This window comes from Lepus europaeus, chromosome 11 (genome assembly GCF_033115175.1).
Source record: "Lepus europaeus isolate LE1 chromosome 11, mLepTim1.pri, whole genome shotgun sequence".
In the NCBI taxonomy this organism is placed as follows: Eukaryota; Metazoa; Chordata; class Mammalia; order Lagomorpha; family Leporidae; genus Lepus; species Lepus europaeus.
This window is the reverse complement of record NC_084837.1, coordinates 65,712,201-65,730,408: the sequence shown is the minus strand read 5'-3', so window position 1 is coordinate 65,730,408 and position 18,208 is coordinate 65,712,201. Positions and strand designations below refer to the sequence as shown.

At 51.1% G+C, this 18,208-nt stretch overlaps 2 protein-coding genes across 4 annotated transcripts; one reads left to right on the top strand and one right to left on the bottom strand.

The window, feature by feature from the left end:
• Positions 1-31: 31 nt before the first annotated feature.
• Positions 32-1,798, bottom strand: SERF2 (small EDRK-rich factor 2). Of its 2 annotated transcripts, none has more exons than XM_062205802.1 (3): positions 1,690-1,798; positions 997-1,105; positions 32-391 (listed from the first exon to the last, which is right to left on the bottom strand). In XM_062205802.1, the coding sequence occupies exons 1-3, from the start codon at positions 1,694-1,696 to the stop codon at positions 106-108; spliced, it is 402 nt and encodes a 133-aa protein (XP_062061786.1). In that variant the 5' UTR covers positions 1,697-1,798; the 3' UTR covers positions 32-105. The 2 variants fall into 2 exon arrangements, with proteins under 2 accessions (XP_062061786.1, XP_062061787.1); XM_062205803.1 differs by having other exon boundaries at positions 218-368; positions 1,690-1,797.
• An 11,545-nt stretch (positions 1,799-13,343) lies between these two features.
• On the top strand, positions 13,344-16,810 carry ELL3 (elongation factor for RNA polymerase II 3). Of its 2 annotated transcripts, none has more exons than XM_062204758.1 (11): positions 13,344-13,475; positions 13,716-13,751; positions 14,100-14,212; positions 14,328-14,514; positions 14,615-14,694; positions 14,824-14,899; positions 15,384-15,549; positions 15,633-15,675; positions 15,791-15,962; positions 16,151-16,195; positions 16,276-16,810. In XM_062204758.1, the coding sequence occupies exons 1-11, from the start codon at positions 13,344-13,346 to the stop codon at positions 16,384-16,386; spliced, it is 1,161 nt and encodes a 386-aa protein (XP_062060742.1). In that variant the 3' UTR covers positions 16,387-16,810. The 2 variants fall into 2 exon arrangements, with proteins under 2 accessions (XP_062060742.1, XP_062060741.1); XM_062204757.1 differs by having other exon boundaries at positions 14,328-14,526.
• The last annotated feature ends 1,398 nt before the right edge of the window (positions 16,811-18,208 follow it).

The following is an 18,208-nucleotide window of genomic DNA, read 5'->3' as shown; positions in this document are numbered from 1 at the left end:
CCCAAATCCCCATTCAAACCAGGCGCTCAAGGAATTACAAAGCTACTTTTAATACTTTGGGGTGTGCCCCACAGGAATAAAAAACACTGGGAAGAGGTAACCCTCTCACCCCCAGGAGTGGCCCAGGGGGAGAGAGGCTACCTGAGGGGAAGGAAGCACAAAAGGGACCCGCTGCAGACTCAGGGCAAAGGGAATGCCATCGGTGCTGGGACCTGTGAGCACTACAGGAGGAAACGCGAGCATGGTGGGACTGGCTCCAGGCACACAGGCGAAGGGCAAGAGGGTTGGACACGAAGCCACAAAGCTACTTGGGTTCCTCCTTCTTCTCGTTTGCCTTTTTCTGCTTCTGCTGCATGATCTCCGAGTCCCTGGGGGTAGAGATGATGGGGCACTGGGAGGTACCAGAGGGCAAAAAGGACAAGATGCAGGGGGATGAAGGGCACAAAGGACAAGATGGAAGTGGATGGGACAAAGTTCAGCGTGGGGCTGCTATAATTCCCACCCTAGGAGAACAAGAGGAACAGAGCTGAAGCTCAAAAGGCAATCAGACTCCATCTGGCTGTTGCCCAAGGGGTCAGAAGTCTAGCCACACAGGCCAAAGGCTCTCTATGCTGTGCGGAGTACCACACCCAGCCACACCAGTGAGAAGGTTGGGAGAAGGGACAAAAAAGGAACAGCAAGGAGGGCCAAAAGTATCGGGCAGTCATAATAACAACTGTATTTGAAATGTGACGCTCCCTGCCCTCGCCCTTTAAGGTCAGACCCAGGGGCACTGACAAATCAAGACTGTGGCCGGCACCCGCCCCAATGCCCTTCCTGTAAGGCTATGAGCTAACAATTTGGAGGGAGAGCGGGCAGGAAATAAAAACCCTACAGGAAGCAATGCTCTCTGCCCCTCAAGACAAGTCCAGATTCAAGCCCTGAGGTAGCTCTCTTTCCTGGTCCAACCCTTGGTCTAACCCAGGTCTCCCCGTCCCCACCCCTCCCTGGGGCTACCTCTGCTTGCGGGCGGCAGCAGAAAGCCCGTCATCTCGGCGCTTTCCCTTAACCGAGTCGCTCTGCTTTTTCATATTCTTCTGGCGGGCGAGTTCACGCTGGTTACCGCCTAAACAAAAAAAGCAAAGGTGAGGGAGGAGGCCGCTCTGGCCACGCACGGCGACCCTTCTCCCCGACGCCGGATGTCCATTCCCCGGGCCCCGACACAGGCCCACTTCACGGCTTCGGGTGCTGGGCTCGATGGGAAAGGGGCCAGAGCGGCTAAGATGCCACCCACCGGGCGGGTCAAACTGCTGGGTGGGGGGAGGCCTGTTCCGAGAGGCCTGCTGGAGGAGTTCTGAGTGGGGCGGCGTGGGCACCCAGACAGGTGGTGGCGAGATGTGGGCACGGTGCTGGCCCCTGGGGGGGGGATGGGCTGGATTCGGGGGTGGGAGGCTCTGGGCCTACAAGAGGCTCAGAGCTTCTCGCACCGCAGAAGGTCGGGACGGGCCTACTCCTAACGGGAGGGTCTCGTGAAGAGACTGTGGTCAAAGGACTCGATTTCCGGGCCCCGGGTAGGAGGACAACTAAAGGGCGCTCCCAGGGAAAGGCCTCGCTGGGAAAGCTAAGGGGAGGCCACGGCGAGCGATCCGGCGGTCGCCTTCAATGTGGACCGAAAGAAAAGGGGAAAGGGGAAGGGGTCCCGGTGCTCACGGGTCATGGCGACGGCAGCGGCTCCGGCCTGCCTCCGTTGCGTCCCCTCGTTCTCTCCGACGTTGCAGGCCCCGCCCCCTTCTCGCAACGTAACCAAGTTTCCCCTGTGCTCCCCGCCCCTTCACGCCCGGGCGCCGACTCCCATTGGGCAAGAAGAAGCACGTGGGGCCGCGGGCCACGCTGGAGCTGGGGTGGGTATGGGGCGGAGGTTCGCAGGCGGAGCGCGCAGCGTGGGGGCGGGGCCTCCCGGCGAGGCGTTGGGCCGGCGCTGGAGAAAGTAGGCCGAGTCACGTGGGCTGGGTGGGGGTGGAGGGGTGCGGCTGGCGATGTGGCGCTCCCGCGAGACCGAGCACGTGACCGGGCAGAGTGACCTCATACGGGGACAGCTTAGGGTACAGGAGAACTCATCCTAAAGGAACGAGGAGTGAAGAATGGGCGTGATTCGCGGAGCCGATATGGTTCGGCCGCTTCGGTTATCAGAACTCTGGGACTAAATTTAGCCTTGCTGTGAACTTTCTACAGCCAGCCACTTTTTTGACATTTGAGATGTTCACAGGCGGTGTAAAATGCGACTTGAGAAATCCCCTTCCAACCACATTGTCTTCTCCCAGGCCCTTCTAGTATAGAAAATCGCAGCCACACCTGCTGTGTCTTAAAACCCTGGTCCTTCTCATTGCCCCGCAGAAACTTTCGGTGTGAAAGTAGCGTGGAAGTTATTTCGGGCCTCCGGAGTCACGGACTATGAAGTTAAATCAAGGGCTGAGGTTGGGGCATGCACATGCTGCTGTGATCACTCTCTCTGGATGTTTTCCCACTGCACTAACCCCAGGAGGCACTCGCGGTTTGTATGTTGACTGTGACTGGAAGCTAAATCTAAGCACATGTTTACTCCCAGCGCTGTTCATGTGTTTACAAGATTCCACACCAAACCTGAAGAAATCAATGGATACAGGAGAAATGCCTAGGAAATAACACGAAAGGACTGAATGTAAATTTTGTGATTCCAGCCAGTGCCCACAGCAGAACATAGTTGAAGCTAGAGCTTCAAACTCACTTTCTCCTCCACATACACCTGATAGGAAGCAGTAAACCTCAGTCAGCTCCCATCCTCACAATTTCTTCCATACCCAAGTCCCACCCGAACTAGTTTATTAGTACTTTTTAAAAAAAGGATTATTTTATTTGAAAGGTAAGTTACAGAGAGAAAGAGGGAGAGAGAGATCTTCCATCAGCTGGTTCACTCCCCAAGTGGCCACAAAGGCAGGGGCTTCTTCCAGGTCTACCATGTGGGTGCAAGGGCCCAAGCACTTGGGCCATCTTCGGCTGCTTTTCCCAAGCACATTAACAGGGAGCTGGATTGGAAGTGGAGGAGCCAGGGCTTGAACCAGCAGCACAGGCAGCACTTTAACTCGCTGTACCACAGCACCAGCCTCTATTAGTGATGCTCAGGGTTGTGGGTATTTAGCACAGCAGTTAAGCCACCTCTTGGAGCACCACCTGCATCTCATATTGGAGTCCCTGGGTTCAAGTCCTGACTCTGGTCTCTATTCCACCTTCCTGCTAATGCGCACCTTGGGAGGCAGCAAGTGATAGCTCAAGTACTTAGACCTTGATTGAGTTCCCAATTCTTAGCTTCAGCCTGGCCCAGCCATGGCTATTGCAAACATTTTGGAAGTAAACCAGCAGATGGATAATCTCTGTCTCCCTCTCACATGCTCGCTCTCTCTCTCTCTCTTTAGATTTACTTGATTTATTTGAAATGGAAAGTTGCAGAGAGAGAGATCTTCCATTCACTGGCTCACTCCCCAAGTGGCTACCACAGCTGTGACTGGGCCAGGCCAAAGCCAAGAGCCTGAAACTCTGTTCAGGTCTCCAATGTGGGTTCAGGGGCCCAATCACTTGGGCCATCTTCCATGCTTTTCTAGACACATTAGCAGGGAGCTGGATTAGAAGTGGAGTAACTGGGACATGAACCAGAGTCCATATGGGATGCTGGTGTGGCAGGCAGTGGCTTAACCCACTGTCCCACAACACCAGTCCTCTCTTCCTTTCAAACAAAAATTTTAAAAGTAGGACTCTCATATCCTCAATAGCACGTCAATGCAATCTTTGGTATGTACTAAATGTAAGATTATGTTGCTGATACACATAACAATGTACAAATCCTGACTCTATTGCTTACCAGATTTGATTTTTGGATACTTTCTCCATGCTTCATTCTTCTCTCTCTCTCTCTCTCTCTCTCTTTGTTTTTTAATTTACTTACCAGGCAGAGAGAGAGCTCCCATCTGCTACTTTACTCCCCAAATGCCCACAACCAGGTCAAAGTCAGGAGGCAGAAACCTAATCCAGGTCTCCTGTGTGGGTGGCAGGGACCCAGTTACCTCAGCCATCTCCTGCTGCTTCTTAGGGTGGACATTCACAGGAAGCTGGACTAGGGAGTGGAGCTGGGATCTGACCCAGGCACTCTGACATGCGATACAGGTGTTCCAAGGGCTGTCGTAAGTGCTACACCAGATGCCCACCTTTCTATGCTCCAGTGCTTTGTATTCCTTAACACTGTGGAAAGGATTAAAATAGGTAACTTGGTATAAAGGGCTTGGCTCATAATAAGCCATTAATATCTCCTTCATCCCCATTCTTGGAGTCATAAAACTTTCTCTTCATTTTCCAAATCCTTCTACCTCTCTGTGGTAGCCAGTCTCTGAAACAGCCCCCAATGACCCTCCCTCCTGGTAGTTTTACTCTCATGTAGTTCTACCCCACACTTAAACAGGGTTCATCTGTGAGCCCAATGCAATATGGCAGAAGGAGTGCCATGGCACTTCTGGTACTTAACCATAAAAGACATCATGGCTCTGCTTTGCTCTCTCTTGGATCTTTGTCTCTCAGAAGAGCCAACTGCCATGTCATGAGGAGATGCCCATGTGGTGAAGAACTGAGGCCTTCAGCCAAGGGCTAGGGCTAGCGAAGTACTCTTGCTAACAGTCGCGTGAGTGAGTTTAAAAACATTTTTTTTTTTATTTATTTGAAAGAGTTAAAGAGAGGGCGAGCCAAAGGCAGAGATGGTTGGGGGGGAGGGGAGTACATTTAGGGCTGGGCCAGGCCAAAACCAAGAATCAGGAACAATGAGCCTCATCTGGGTCTCCCACATGGGTGCAGGGGCCCAAACACTTGGGCCATCTTCCACTGCTGCCCCAGGTACATTAGCCGGGAGCTGGATTGGAAGTGGAGCAACCAGGTCTCGAACTGGAGCCCATGTGGGAGCCAGTGTTGTAGGCCATGGCTTTACCTGCTATGCTACAGTGCTGGTCCCCATGACTGAGTTTTGGTTGTGGATCCTCCAGGCCAGTCAACTACTTCAGTGACCGTGACTTCAAGAGGTCCTGTGCCAGAATTACCCAATTAGCTTCTTCTGAATTACTGACCAACAAAAAATGTGAGATAACAAATGTTTGTTGTTTTAAGCCTCTAGGTTTTGTTATTTGTTATGCAAGTATAGGCAAATAATATGCCTTTCTACCCACAGCCTGATCTCCTTTGAAGATCTCTGAACAAGATTCAGACTTTGAAAAGAGCAGTCTTTCCTGACTCCTTTGCATCGCAGTATGAAAGTGGGAGGTTAAGATGAACACATGGAAGTGTTTCCCTTTTCCTCACTCTGGCCAAGCTGTAACTTCACCCCCATGCCCAGGACACAGTCCCAACTCTCAGCAACCTAAAAGAACACGGGAAGGAAGAATTGAACTGTCTGAAATCCCTGAACTGAAGGAGGCTGAGCTGAAAGAATCGGGGAGACTGCAAAGCTGTAGGTCTTCAGGACAAGGAGCTTAAAATTTAGAAGTTAGGGTGGGCTCTGGGCAGGATAGGCGGGGACAGCAGGAATGCATTAGGGAGAGGCAGGTACTCCAGCCTGAGGCAAAGAAGAAAACAACTCCATTTAAACCCAGCACAGAGCTGAGAGTTAGAGAATCAATTAGACATAAGAAGAGAACCAAGGCTCAAAGAGATAAGGCAGAGGGCTTAGGGACCCCAGACAGAAAGAGAGAAGATAAGAAAACTGTACCTCAGTGGTGGGAATAACACCTGCATAACAGGCATCACCAGCAACAGTCTGATCACAACTCCTAAGAAGTAAAGCTTTTTTGGGGCCGGTGCTGTGGTGCAGCGGGTTAACACCCTGGCCTGAAGCGCCGGCATCCTATATGGGCCCCAGTTTGAGTCTCGGCTGCTCCACTTCCTATCCAGCTCTCTGCTATGGCCTGGGAAAGCAGAAGATGGCCCAAGTCCTTGGGTCCCTGCATCCACATGGGAAGACCCGGAGGAAGCTCCTAGCTCCTGGCTTCGGATCAGTGCAGCTTCGGGCATTGTGGCCAATTGGGGAGTGAACCATCAAATGGAAGGCCTCTCTCTCTCTCTCTCTCTCTGTGTGTGTGTGTGTGTGTGTAATTCTGACTTTCAAATAAAAAAAATAAATCTTAAAAAAAAAAAAAAAAAGTAAGGCTTTCTGGCTTCTCAGCCCCATATTCCCAGTGGTGCCTAACCACATGGGCACCCTTGCATGCAGAACGACCACAGAACCAACCCCATGGGGAATACTTAGTGAGCCAGAGAGAGGAATGAAATAGCATGAGCTGAGGCAATAAATTCTCTTGGGCACCTGCTGCCTCATTATCAACTCCAGCAACCCAGGTGAGTGAAAGAGCAGAACAACCTTATAACCAGTCTCCTCTTATCAACTGGTCCCCCTTACACCCCTCACCACCACTGCTTACCCTTACCCCTACCCAAGAATCTATTTGCAATCCTCAGAAGCCAGCCTGGACACCACACCTGCAGTGAAATTTTTTCAGGAGTTATCATAGGGGATTCACTCTTTCAACAAATATTCATTTTACACTGACTGTTGTATTAAGCACTGGGTATACAATGCTAAATAAAATATACATCTCTGGGGCAACTATTTGGCCTAGCTGTTAAGGCATCAGTTGGGGGCTGGTGTTGTGGTGTAGCAGGTAAAGCCGCCACCTGCAATGCTGGCACTGGTTTGTGTTCCAGTTGCTCTACTTCAGATCTAACAACCTGCTAATGGCCTGGGAAAGCAGCAGAAGGTGGCCCAAGTGCTTGGGACCCTGCTATCCATGTGGGAGATCTGGAAAAAGCTCTTGGCTCCTGGCTTTGGCCTAGCCCAGTCCTAGAGGTTGCAGCCATCTGGGGAGTGCCTTTCCCTTATCTGTAACTCTGACTTTCTTTTCTTTCTTTCTTTCTTTTTTTTTTTTAAAGATTTATTTTACTTATTTGAAAGAAAGAGTTACAGAAAGAGGTAGAGCCAGAGATAGAGAGAGGTTTTCCATCTGCTGGTTCACTCCCCAAATGACCGCAACAGCCAGAGCTGAGCTGAGCTGAGCTGATCTGAAGCCAGGAGCCAGGAGCTTCTTCCAGGTCTCCCACGCGGGTGCAGGGGCCCAAGGACTTGGGCCATCTTCCACTGCTTTCCCAGGCCATAGCAGAGAGCTGAATCGGAAGAGGAGCAGCCAGGTCTCGAACCAGCACCTGTATGGGATGCTAGTGCTTCAGGCCAGGGCATTAACCCGCTGCGCCACAGCGTCGGCCCCTGTAACTCTGACTTTCAAATAAATAATAAAAAATACATCTTAAAGAAAATATGAATTTACTTGAATAACAACAATAAAATAATAATAAGAAGAAGACATCAGTTGGGGCACATCTCATATTAGTGGGCCTATGTTCAGGTTCCAGCTCTACTTCTTTTTTTTTTTTTTTTTTAGAGATTTTTTTTTTTTTTTTTTTGACAGGCAGAGTGGATAGTGAGAGAGAGACAGAGACAGAGAGAAAGGTCTTCCTTTTTGCCGTTGCTTCACCCTCCAACGGCCACTGCTGCCAGTGCATCGCGCTGATCTGAAGCCAGGAGCCAGGTGCTTCTCCTGATCTCCATGGGGTGCAGGGCCCAAGGACTTGGGCCATCCTCCACTGCCTTCCCAGGCCATAGCAGAGAGCTGGCCTGGAAGAGGGGCAACCGGGATAGAATCCGGCGCTCCAACCGGGACTAGAACCCGGTGTGCCGGCGCCACAAGGTCTACTTCTATTTCTGGCATCCTATTAATGTGCACCCTAGGAGGCAGCAGCAGGTGGCTTAAGTAGTTGAGTCCCTGTCACCCACATGGGGGACCTAAATTGAGTTCCCAGTTCCTGGCTTAGCCTGGTCCAATCCCAGCCATTGTGAGCATTTGGGATGTGAACAAGCAAATGGGAATTCTGTGTCTCATTATCTGTTTCTGTCTCTCCACCTCTCAAAAAAATTAATATTTAAAAACAGAAACTTATATCTCTGTGCTCATGAAATTCAGAAGAAAAAGTTTCCAAATATACTTTGTCACTCTCCCTCTCTTTCATGTAAATGCATATGTATTTGTGTGTGTGTTTACAAATTGATAGCAATTGCTTTAAAAGAACATTCTTTGCAAGAGTGATATTCAAAATATTTCACAGGAAACTCAGAATAAGCACTGACCCATCAAAGCAGATGTCGGTATAATTTGAATGAAGACTCTCTGTGAACAAGTCTAACTGTGCTGGTACGAAATAACTGAAGAGTACAGCCAGTTCCATGAAGGAAGTACACCTGTGGATTTTGTAGACCTTACATTTTTATTCTTTTTTTTTTTTTTTTAAATTACCTTTATAAATTAATATAAGATGTAAATGTATTGTAAATCTTAATTTTTTAAAAAAGATTTATTTATTTATTTGAAAGGCAGAATTATAGAGAGGCAGAGGCAGAGAGAAAGGTCTTCCATCTGCTGGTTCACTCCCCAAATGGCTGCAAAGGCTGGAGCTGGGATTGATCTGAAACCAGGAGCCTGGAGCTTCTTTAGGGTCTCCCCCATGGGTGCAGGGGCCCAAGTACTTGGACCATCTTCTACTGCTCTCCCAGGCACATTATCAGGGAGCTGGATTGGAAGTGGAGCAGCTGGGACTAGAATCAGCGCCCATATGGGATGGTGGTACTGTAGGCGGTGGCATTACTGGTACGCCACAGCACCAGCTCTTTAAACAAAACAAAACAAAACAAAACAAAAACATTTAAAAAGCAGATCTAGAAAGAGAGAGAGAGGAGCTGCTGGTTTACTCCCCAAATGGCAGCAATAGCCAGGGCTGGGCCAGGCTGAAGCCAGGACCCAGGCTTCATCCAGGTCTCCCACATGAGTTGGTAAGGCTCCAAGTACTTAGACCATCTTACCCTGCATTAGCAAGTGCATTAGCAGGGAGCTTGGTGGGCGATGGAGCTCCTAGGGCTCGATGCTGCACTGCAGAATGGATGCCGGCACCCCCACCTGCGGCCTAACCTGCAATGTCACACACAACACTGGTCCCTGCAGACCTTAATTTTAATTAAGAAAATGAAGCAAGTGACATTTCAGTTGAGGCAAAAGGATGAGGAGTTAGCCAGGCCAAAGAAGGAAGGGCAGGGAGAACAGTACAAGAGAGGAAATGAAATGTCAGAAGGCCCTGAGGCACTGCTCTCCCAGGCTTTCATGTGGAGAGCTACAAGGGTAGTGGATGGGGAATAGGCACTTCTGTAATACCTAATGAGCAGGGTGGTGGGAAACTGGGTCAGAAAGATGGGGAGGTCAATGAAGGATCCCAGTTACTAATGCTAATACAATGACTAGCTGACATTAAGTAGCGCTTACTAGGTACACCTAACGTACTTTTCTTATTTGTGCATCTTCTCAGGTGTCATTAGCCTCCTCTTCTGATTTAGAAACCTCGGCACAGGTAGGTTGAATAACTTCCCCAAGGAAACTCAGATAAGAAGGGGTGGCACTGGGAGTCTAATGCAGCCTGTGCTCTTTATCAGCAGGATATGAGTTTTTGTGGCTTAACATTTTTTTTTTCACTTACCAGAGAGAGAGAGAGAGAGAGAGAGAGAGAGAGAAAGGGAGAGGCGGAGGATCAACCAAGTGAGCCACGGCACCGGCCCCCCCCCCCAAAAAAAAAAATCTTTTTTTTTTAAAGAAGACTAACTCTGCTCCACCTGCAGTCTGCCCTGCCTCAGTTGCTGTAAATTTCATCCTTCTAGTTTATTCTGCCTAAAAATCCCGGAGTCATTCTTCTTCTTCTTCTTCTTCTTCTTCTTCTTCTTTTTTTAAAGATTTATTTATTTATTTATTTATTTTATTTATTTTTTTTTGACAGGCAGAGTGGACAGTGAGAGACAGACAGAGAGAAAGGTCTTCCTTTTTGCCATTGGTTCACCCTCCAATGGCCGCCGTGGTAGGCACGCTGCGGCCGGCGCACCACGCTGATCTGGTGGCAGGAGCCAGGTGCTTCTCCTGGTCTCCCATGCGGGTGCAGGGCCCAAGAACTTGGGCCATCCTCCACTGCACTCCTGGGCCACAGCAGAGAGCTGGCCTGGAAGAGGAGCAACCGGGACAGGATCGGTGCCCCGACCGGGACTAGAACCCGGTGTGCCGGCGCCGCAAGGTGGAGGATTAGCCTAGTGAGCCGCGGCGCCGGCTTAAAGATTTATTTATTTATTTATTTATTTATTTATTTATTTATTTAAAAGTCATAGTTACACAGAGTGAATAGGAGAGGCAGACAGAAAGAAAGAGACGTCTTCCATCTGATGGTTCACTTCAAATTGGCTGCAAAGGCCAGAGCTGCTGCGCTGATCAGAATCCAGGAGCCAGGAGCCTCCTCCAGGTCTTCCCACACGGGTGCAGGGGCCCAAGGACTTGGGCCATGTTGTACTGCTTTCCCAGGCCATAGCAGAGCTGGATCAGAAATGGAACAGCTGGGACTTGAACCGGCGTTCATCTGGGATGCTGGCACTGCAGGTGGCGGGTCTACCCGCTACGCCACAGTGTCGGCCCCTGGAGTCATTCTTGCTGTCATTTCTCTCCCACACACCACATTCAATCTTTCAGGAAATCCTGTTGGGTCTATCAATATCAACAGGTTCAGAACTCTGTATCCTTCTACCTGGTCCAAGATGATGCCATCATCTTTAGCTTGGATTACTGAAATAGCCTCTGAACAGATCACATTGCTTTCATCTTTGTCTCCCTTAGAGTCTGTCCTCAACACAGCAACCAGACTGACTGTTTTTTATTTGTTTGAGAGTCAGAGTTACAGAGAGAGAAAGAGAGATATTTCATCTGCTGGTTCACTTCCCAAATGGCCACAATAGCCAGGGCTGGGCCAGGCTGAAGACAGGAGCCAGGAGTTTCATCTGGGTCTCTTACATGGCTGCAGGGGCACACACACTTGGGCCATCTTCTGCTGCCTTCCCAGGCACATTAGTAGGGAGCTGGATTGGAAGCATAGCAGCAGGGACTCAAACTGGAGCCCATATTGGATGCCAGCACTGCAGAAAGCAGTTTTGCCCACTGTACTATAGCGCTGTACCCCCAGGCTGACCATTTTTAAAATGTCAACTAATTAAGAGACAGAGAGACAGGCAAAGAGATCTCTCATCTGCTGATTCACTCCTCAAATGCCCACAACAGCTGAGACTGGGGCTAGGCCAGGCAGAAGCCAGGAGCCTGGAACTCAATCTGGGTCTCCCTTGTGGATGGCAGGAATTCAACCTCTTGAGTTACACAACATACATTTTAAGTGTACTCTTTGGGGGCCGGCGCTATAGCATAACTGATAAAGCTGTCACCTGCAGTGCTACCATCCCATGTGGGTGCCAGGTTCAAGTCCTGGCTGCTCCACTTCTGGTCCGGCTCTCTGCCATGGCCTAGGAAAGTAGCTGAAGATGGCCCAAGTCCTTCGGCACCTGCACCCGCATGGGAGATCAGGAAGAAGCTCCTGGCTCCTGGCTTCAGATTGGCTCAGAGCAGCTCCAGCCATCGCAGCCATTTGAGGAATGAACCAGCAGATGGACGACCACTCTCTCTTTCTGTCTGAGCCTCTCTATAACTCTGCCTTTCAAATAAATAAATGAATCTTATTTATTTATTTATTTATTTATTTATTTATTTATTTTTTTGACAGGCAGAGTGGATAGTGTGAGAGAGACAGAGACAGAGAGAAAGGTCTTCCTTTTTGCCATTGGTTCACCCTCCAATGGCCGCTGCGGCCGGCGCATCTCGCTGATCTGAAGCCAGGAGCCAGGTGCTTCTCCTGGTCTCCCATGTGGGTGCAGGGCCCAAGGACTTGGGCCATCCTCCACTGCCTTCCCGGGCCATAGCAGAGAGCTGGCCTGGAAGAGGGGCAACCGGGATAGAATCCGGCGCCCCAACCGGGACTAGAACCCAGTGTGCCGGCGCCACAAGGTGGAGGATTAGCCTGTTAAGGCACGGCGCCAGCCATTTTATTTTATTTTTAAAGTCTTCCCTCCATTGGTTCACTCCCCAAATGGCCACTATGGCTGGTGCTGCACCAATCTGAAGCCAGGAGCCAGGTGCTTCCTCCAGGTCTCCCATGCGTGTGCAGGGCCCCAAGCACTTAGGCCATCCTCCACTGCCCTCCCGGGCCACAGCAGAGAGCTGGACTGGAAGAGGAACAGCTGGGACTAGAACCCGGTGACCATATGGGATGCTGGCACCGAAAGCGGAGGATTAACCAAGTGAGCCACAGCGCTCGCCCAAATAAATTTTTTTAAAGTGTACTCTTTGATGAGTTTTGAGAAATAAATGAGAAATCTGATTTGAAGTGGAGGCCATTTTAAGGTCACTTGAGATTATTCAGGTCCAAGGTTTCCACAGAGGGGTCCTGGTTAGGAAAGTGGACAATAGCAGGGCTCTTGAGAAACCTAACCAAGAGCCGGCCTGAGATTGGCCTTGGGGTCTCACTGTAGCAGAATCTGGACTTCTGGAATTCCTGACACTTCCTGAGGGAGAAAGCTCTCCTTCTCAGCACTCTCACCTGTGTTTAGGACGGAAGGTGAAACCTGGAAGAGGCCCGGGACTGAATTTTTGCTCTCCTCTGCCCTGGAAGTCTGCCACCACCCAGGACCCCCATCCTTGCTCACCGATGGGGGGCGCTCCAGCTCGTGACATCCAAACCTAAACCCCACCAATACCACGCCGCCCACAGCGCTGGATAGCCTGTCTGCTTTAGTTGGAAACTAGCTTCCGATCCACAACACCGTGGCATCCTCTGACCCCGCGGGTCTCTGGGACTCACCGCCTTCGGGGCCCAAGCGGCTGATAACCCCCTACCGGCCAGGCCCTCTCTTCCCCACACCTAGAGGCTGAAACCCTGCAGCGGTTGCTGGTTCAGTTTTCACTTAGAAACAGTTAACTGTGAGTTCAGGGTGGGGCTGGGGAAACTGAGGCAGGACTGGAGATTCTGGACAAGGGAGCAGGCTCTGGCTGCAGACTCCACCTCTCCAGAGCTGGGATAGCCCTTCCGAAAGCCCAAAGCGGTCCACGGCAATCCAAGAAGAAACCGCCGGGCTCCCCGCGGATGCCCCGGGAGAGCCGGGCACCGCCCACGCAGCTGGGCAACTTCAGGGTTGGCGCTGGCTGGCTGGAGGTGGGTGTGGGGCGGGGCCCCGGCAGCGGGCGGGGCAGACCTGGGCTCTCCGGGTGTGCCCGCCAAGCCCTGCACAGAGGAGGCGGAGGCGGCGGCCCTGACTCGTGGCCCCTGTGCTGCTTGCGATCGACCTCGCTGCCATGGAGGAACCCCAGGAGCCTCTGACTGGGAAGCTCCGGCTCTGCTTCTCCTCGGCTCCTCGGACCAGCGTCTCACTGCTCAGGCTCAACGAACCGGCGCTGCGGGCGCTACGAGAGTGTCAGCGGCAACAGGTGCGGCGGGTCCCCGGGCCCCTCTTTCCTAACCCCTTCATCTGCAGAGGAGCCTGGCGCCTCGGCCGCCGGCGACCCTGGGGAAGGGACCGCGCAGGGGCGGCGGCGTCCGTAGGCTCTGACTTCTCCACCTCTTGAAGTGAAGCCCGTGGGGCAGGTGCCCTGGGCCCCCGACGCCGGATCCTGGGGACACCGCTTCACCAGCGCTCTTTCGGCTCCAGTGTGTGCTCTCCCCCGCAGGTTCACCCGCTGATCGCTTTCCAAGGCCACCGCGGAGTAAGTGCAGGCTCGTGTGTGTGAGCGAGTTGGGGGTGAGGGAGCACAAACACCCGCCCCGGGGAAGATGCGGTCAGGGCTGGAGGCTGCTAGCGGTGACGGTCTGAGGAAGTTCCGAGAACAGAACCCCAAAAGGGGCGAGGGGGCCGCTGGGACTGTGGTCCCAAGAGACTGTGGTTGAGGGCACTGTGCCGTCTCAGCCTCCTGGGACACCCAGGCCCAGCTGCACCTGCTGTGCTAACGAGCCCCTTTGGGCTCCCCTGTCTTCTGCTGGCTCAGGGAGGAGTGGCGTTGGCAGGAGAGGGACTGGCTGACCTCATGGGGCTTACTGTCTCCTTCTACCCCCAGTATCTGAGGTTCCCAGGCCCTGGCTGGTCCTGCCTCTTCTCCTTCATAGTGTCCCAGTGTGGTCAGGAGGGCAGCAGCGGCGGCATGGACCTTGTGTGCCAGAGCTTAGGCAGGTAAGAGCAAACAGGTAGCAGGTAAGAAAGGATTTGCGGGAAGCGGGGGAGGGGAATGTGAAGAGGTGCTTAGAAGTTCTCCACCCTTCTGGTGTTTTCCACCACTCCTTTCCAGATCTGGGCCAAACCGTCTCCACTGCCTGGGCCCCCTCAGGGAGCGCCTCACTATCTGGGCAGCCATGGACTCCGTCCCAGCCCCGTGGTTAATTCAGGGACACAACCCGACTGAAGATGCTGGAGACCCCGAGCACTGGCCCAACAGAGCAGACTCTTCTGCGGCAGATGCAGTATCACAGTCACAGGTGGCACTGGAGGTGTGGCCAGAAACAGCAGGGAGCTGTGAGAAGGTGGGGCCCGGCCCTAAGCCCAGGGAGTAAATGCTTCTGCCACTTTCCCTGCCAGGTGCCAGATGCACTGGCAAGCCACCAAGGACAGTCACTCCCAGGATCTTCGCGGGAGCACACAGCACAGTGGGAAGTGAGGTACTTGGGATAGGGTGGGACTCATGAGCCCTGGCATGGCTCACCTGTCTAATCGCCACCTATAATGCAGCGATAAAAGATCTGGTCTCACCTGGTATCCTGCTCTTATCCCCTCTTCAAATGTCCTAGGAACCAGACCCATCTGCGAAACAGAGAGCCTGATCAGGCACAGCTTTCCTCTGCCAAACAGAAACACCTGGACAGGGTAAGGGCTTTTCAGGAGCACTTTGTCAGGCTAATGTTAAAACTGGAAGCACATGAAATGGGAAGACTTTTTTTTTTTTTTAAGGTTTATTTATTTATCTGAAAGGAAGAATTACCGAGAGAGAGGAAGAGACAGAGAAAGATCTTCCATTCACTGGTTCATTCCCTAAATGGCTGTGCAATGGCCAGGGTTGGGCCAGGCCAAAGCCAGGAGCCTGGAACTCCACCCAGGTCTCCCGCATGAGTGGCAGGGGCCCAAGCACTTGGGCCATCTTCAGCTGCTTTCCCAGGCACATTAGCAGAGAGCTGGAATGGAAGTGGAGCAGCCAGGACTTGAACTGGTGCTCATATGGGGTCACAGCATCACAGGTTGTGGCTTAACATACTGCACCCTACACTGGCCCCAAATGGGAGGACTTTTTGAGAGAAAGACAAGATGGGAAGCTCCTGGACTGCTTATGTCACACAGGTATTTTCCTTAATAGAAACGTCCAGCATCTACAGCCACAATAGGACTAGAAGAGAAGAGACTCAGAGCTCCACCTCTAGCTCCAAGTCCCCCAGAAGAGATGCCCAGTCAGGACTTACAAGAGGGAGAAGACTGGGAGGAAGGAGATGAAGAGAGGGACCCCAGTCCCTCTGTTCAAGCAGGTGAGTTAGTGAGAGGAAGGTAAAAATGCCACGGTGGAGAAGAGCCCTATAACCACTTCTGTGTTTGCTTGCTTGCTTCCTAGACTCTGAATCCCCAAGCCCTGAAGAGGTACCGGATTACCTCCTGTGAGTTCACTGCTATTTCCAATTTCATCAAGCTTCATGCAGATTTTAACTTCCTGGAAACTGGGAGTTTTGGGGGGCAATGAAAATGAAGGTGACAACTGTGTGCTCCTGGCAGGCAATACAAGGCCATCCAGAGTGTAGAGCAGCAACAGGCCTATGAGCAGGACTTTGAGACAGATTATGCTGAATACCGCACCCTGCATGCCCGTGTTGGGGCTGCAAGCCAGCGGTTCATAGAGCTGGGAGCAGAGATCAAGAGAGTTCAGCGAGGATCTCCGGAATACAAGGTAAGGACTGGACCCAGGCTGGTTTTCCAGCCCCACTGGCCACTAAACTTGCTAACTTAAGCTGTGTTTGTTCAGCAACTAGGCAAAGTGACAAGTAAACTTGTTTGGACAGAGAAGTCTCTGTCACATGGGTGTTAACTTCCCTTATTTCTCAATGTTGAGCTCAGCACTAGTATTTTCTGTTTCAGGTATTGGAAGAAAAGATAGTCCAGGAGTATAAAAAGTTCAGGAAGGTAAGACAAGGTGTGGGAATGGAAGCAGGAAGGCAGACATGACGATTTTAGGTCCTAACATGGATACTCTTTCTCCTCAGCGGTACCCAGGTTACCGGGAAGAAAAGCGCCGCTGTGAGTACCTGCATCAGAAATTGTCCCACATTAAAGGTCTCATCTTGGAGTTTGAGGAGAAGAACAGGGGCAGCTGAAGCTGTCATGAGGGCTCTTGACCCTCTGCCCAGTGAGATATGAACAAAGCAGCTATCAACCAGTTAACTGTATGCTTTCCTTAGGAATTCATGGTGCACGCAGGGAGCTGCTTTGGGTTTTACAGGTTTTTGATCACTGCCGTTTTAAGTTGGGCACAGGGCCAAGGCTCCACAGCTCTGCCCAGGAGACTAGGGGAGATAGCAGAACCGTGGCTTCTTCACCTTAGTGTTTTCAAATTCTGAGAAATGACATTATTTCCAGGACAAGATACTCTGAGGATATTAGACAAACTAAAGTGAATTTAGCCTGGTAGCCTCCTTAAGGAAGCAATGAGAACTTTTGGTAACAGAGTTAAAGCTGCTTACAGCACACCTGGATATAATGGGAAAGGGATTGGGTGTTACACATGTACTGAATGTGAATTTTTACAAACATGATTAAAACAGTAAAACTGTTCGTGTCTTTTGTCTTCCTTAAACTCTGCAAGTCGGTGGTCTTACCCATAGCTGTACACTGAAATGCTTCTGGGCTAAGAACTCAGATCCGGGGGCAGGTGTTTGGCCTAGCAGTTAGGATGCCCATATCCCCTATCAAAGAAACTGGGTTCAATCCCTGGCACCTAACAGACCATGGGAAGTAGCAATAGCTAGTCAATTGCATGGGTTCCTGCCACCCATGAGGGAGAACTAAACTGAGTTCCTGGCTCCTAGCTCTGGCCCCAGCCCCAGCTGTTGCAGACATTTGAGGAGTAATCAGAAGATGGGAGCTCACTCTTTCTGCCCCTCAACTAAATAATTGAAAAAAACTAGATCCCCAGTTAGAATCTCTAAGACTATGGCTTGCACATTTACTTTTTTAAAGCATATACAGGCCGGCGCCGTGGCTCAACAGGCTAATCCTCCACCTTGAGGCGCTGGCACATTGGGTTCTAGTCCTGGTCAAGGCGCTGGATTCTATCCCGGTTGCCCCTCTTCCAGGCCAGCTCTCTGCTGTGGCCCGGGAAGGCAGTGGAGGATGGCCCAAGTGCTTGGGCCCTGCACCCGCATGGGAGACCAGGAGAAGCACCTGGCTCCTGGCTCCTGATCAGCGCGGTGCGCCGGCCGTAGCGGCCATTGGAGGGTGAATCAACGGCAAAAAGGAAGACTCTCTGTCTCTCTCACTATCCACTCTGCCTGTCAAAAAAAAAAAAAAAAAAAAAAAGACCTCTGTCTCAAAGCAGAAAACAACAAAAAAATGAAGCAGCTTTGTCTCCGCCCCTCTATCACTGTGCCTTTCAAATAAAAAAAAATTTAAAGTATATACATGATCATGATGTCTATCTTGCTGTACAGCCCTTCCAAATTAATTTTTTTAAAAAAACAAAAATTTTCTCTCTCTCACTATCCACTCTGCCTGTCAAAAATAAAAATTAAACAAATAAAAAGTAAAAAAACAAAAATTTGAAACAGAGTTCGAAGGGAGAGGAGAGACAGAAAACTCTTCCATCCATTGCTTCACTCCCCAAAGGACTAGAACTGTTGCAGGCCGAAGCCAGGAACCAAGAACTTATTCCCAGTCTCCCACATGGGTGCAAGTGCCCAAAGACTTGATCCATCTTCTACTGCTTTCCCAAGCACATTCGTAGGGAGCTGCATCAGAAGTGCAGCAGCCAGGATTCGAATGGGTGCCCATATGGGGACTGCAGGCTTTGGCTTAACCTGCTGTGTTACAGCGCTAGTCTTGCCCAATTCATCTTATAATTGACAGCTGGAGACAGTAGGGACAAAGTTCTTTTCTGAACACAGGGATGTATAGGATCATTTCCAAGTAGGGTTCCTATCT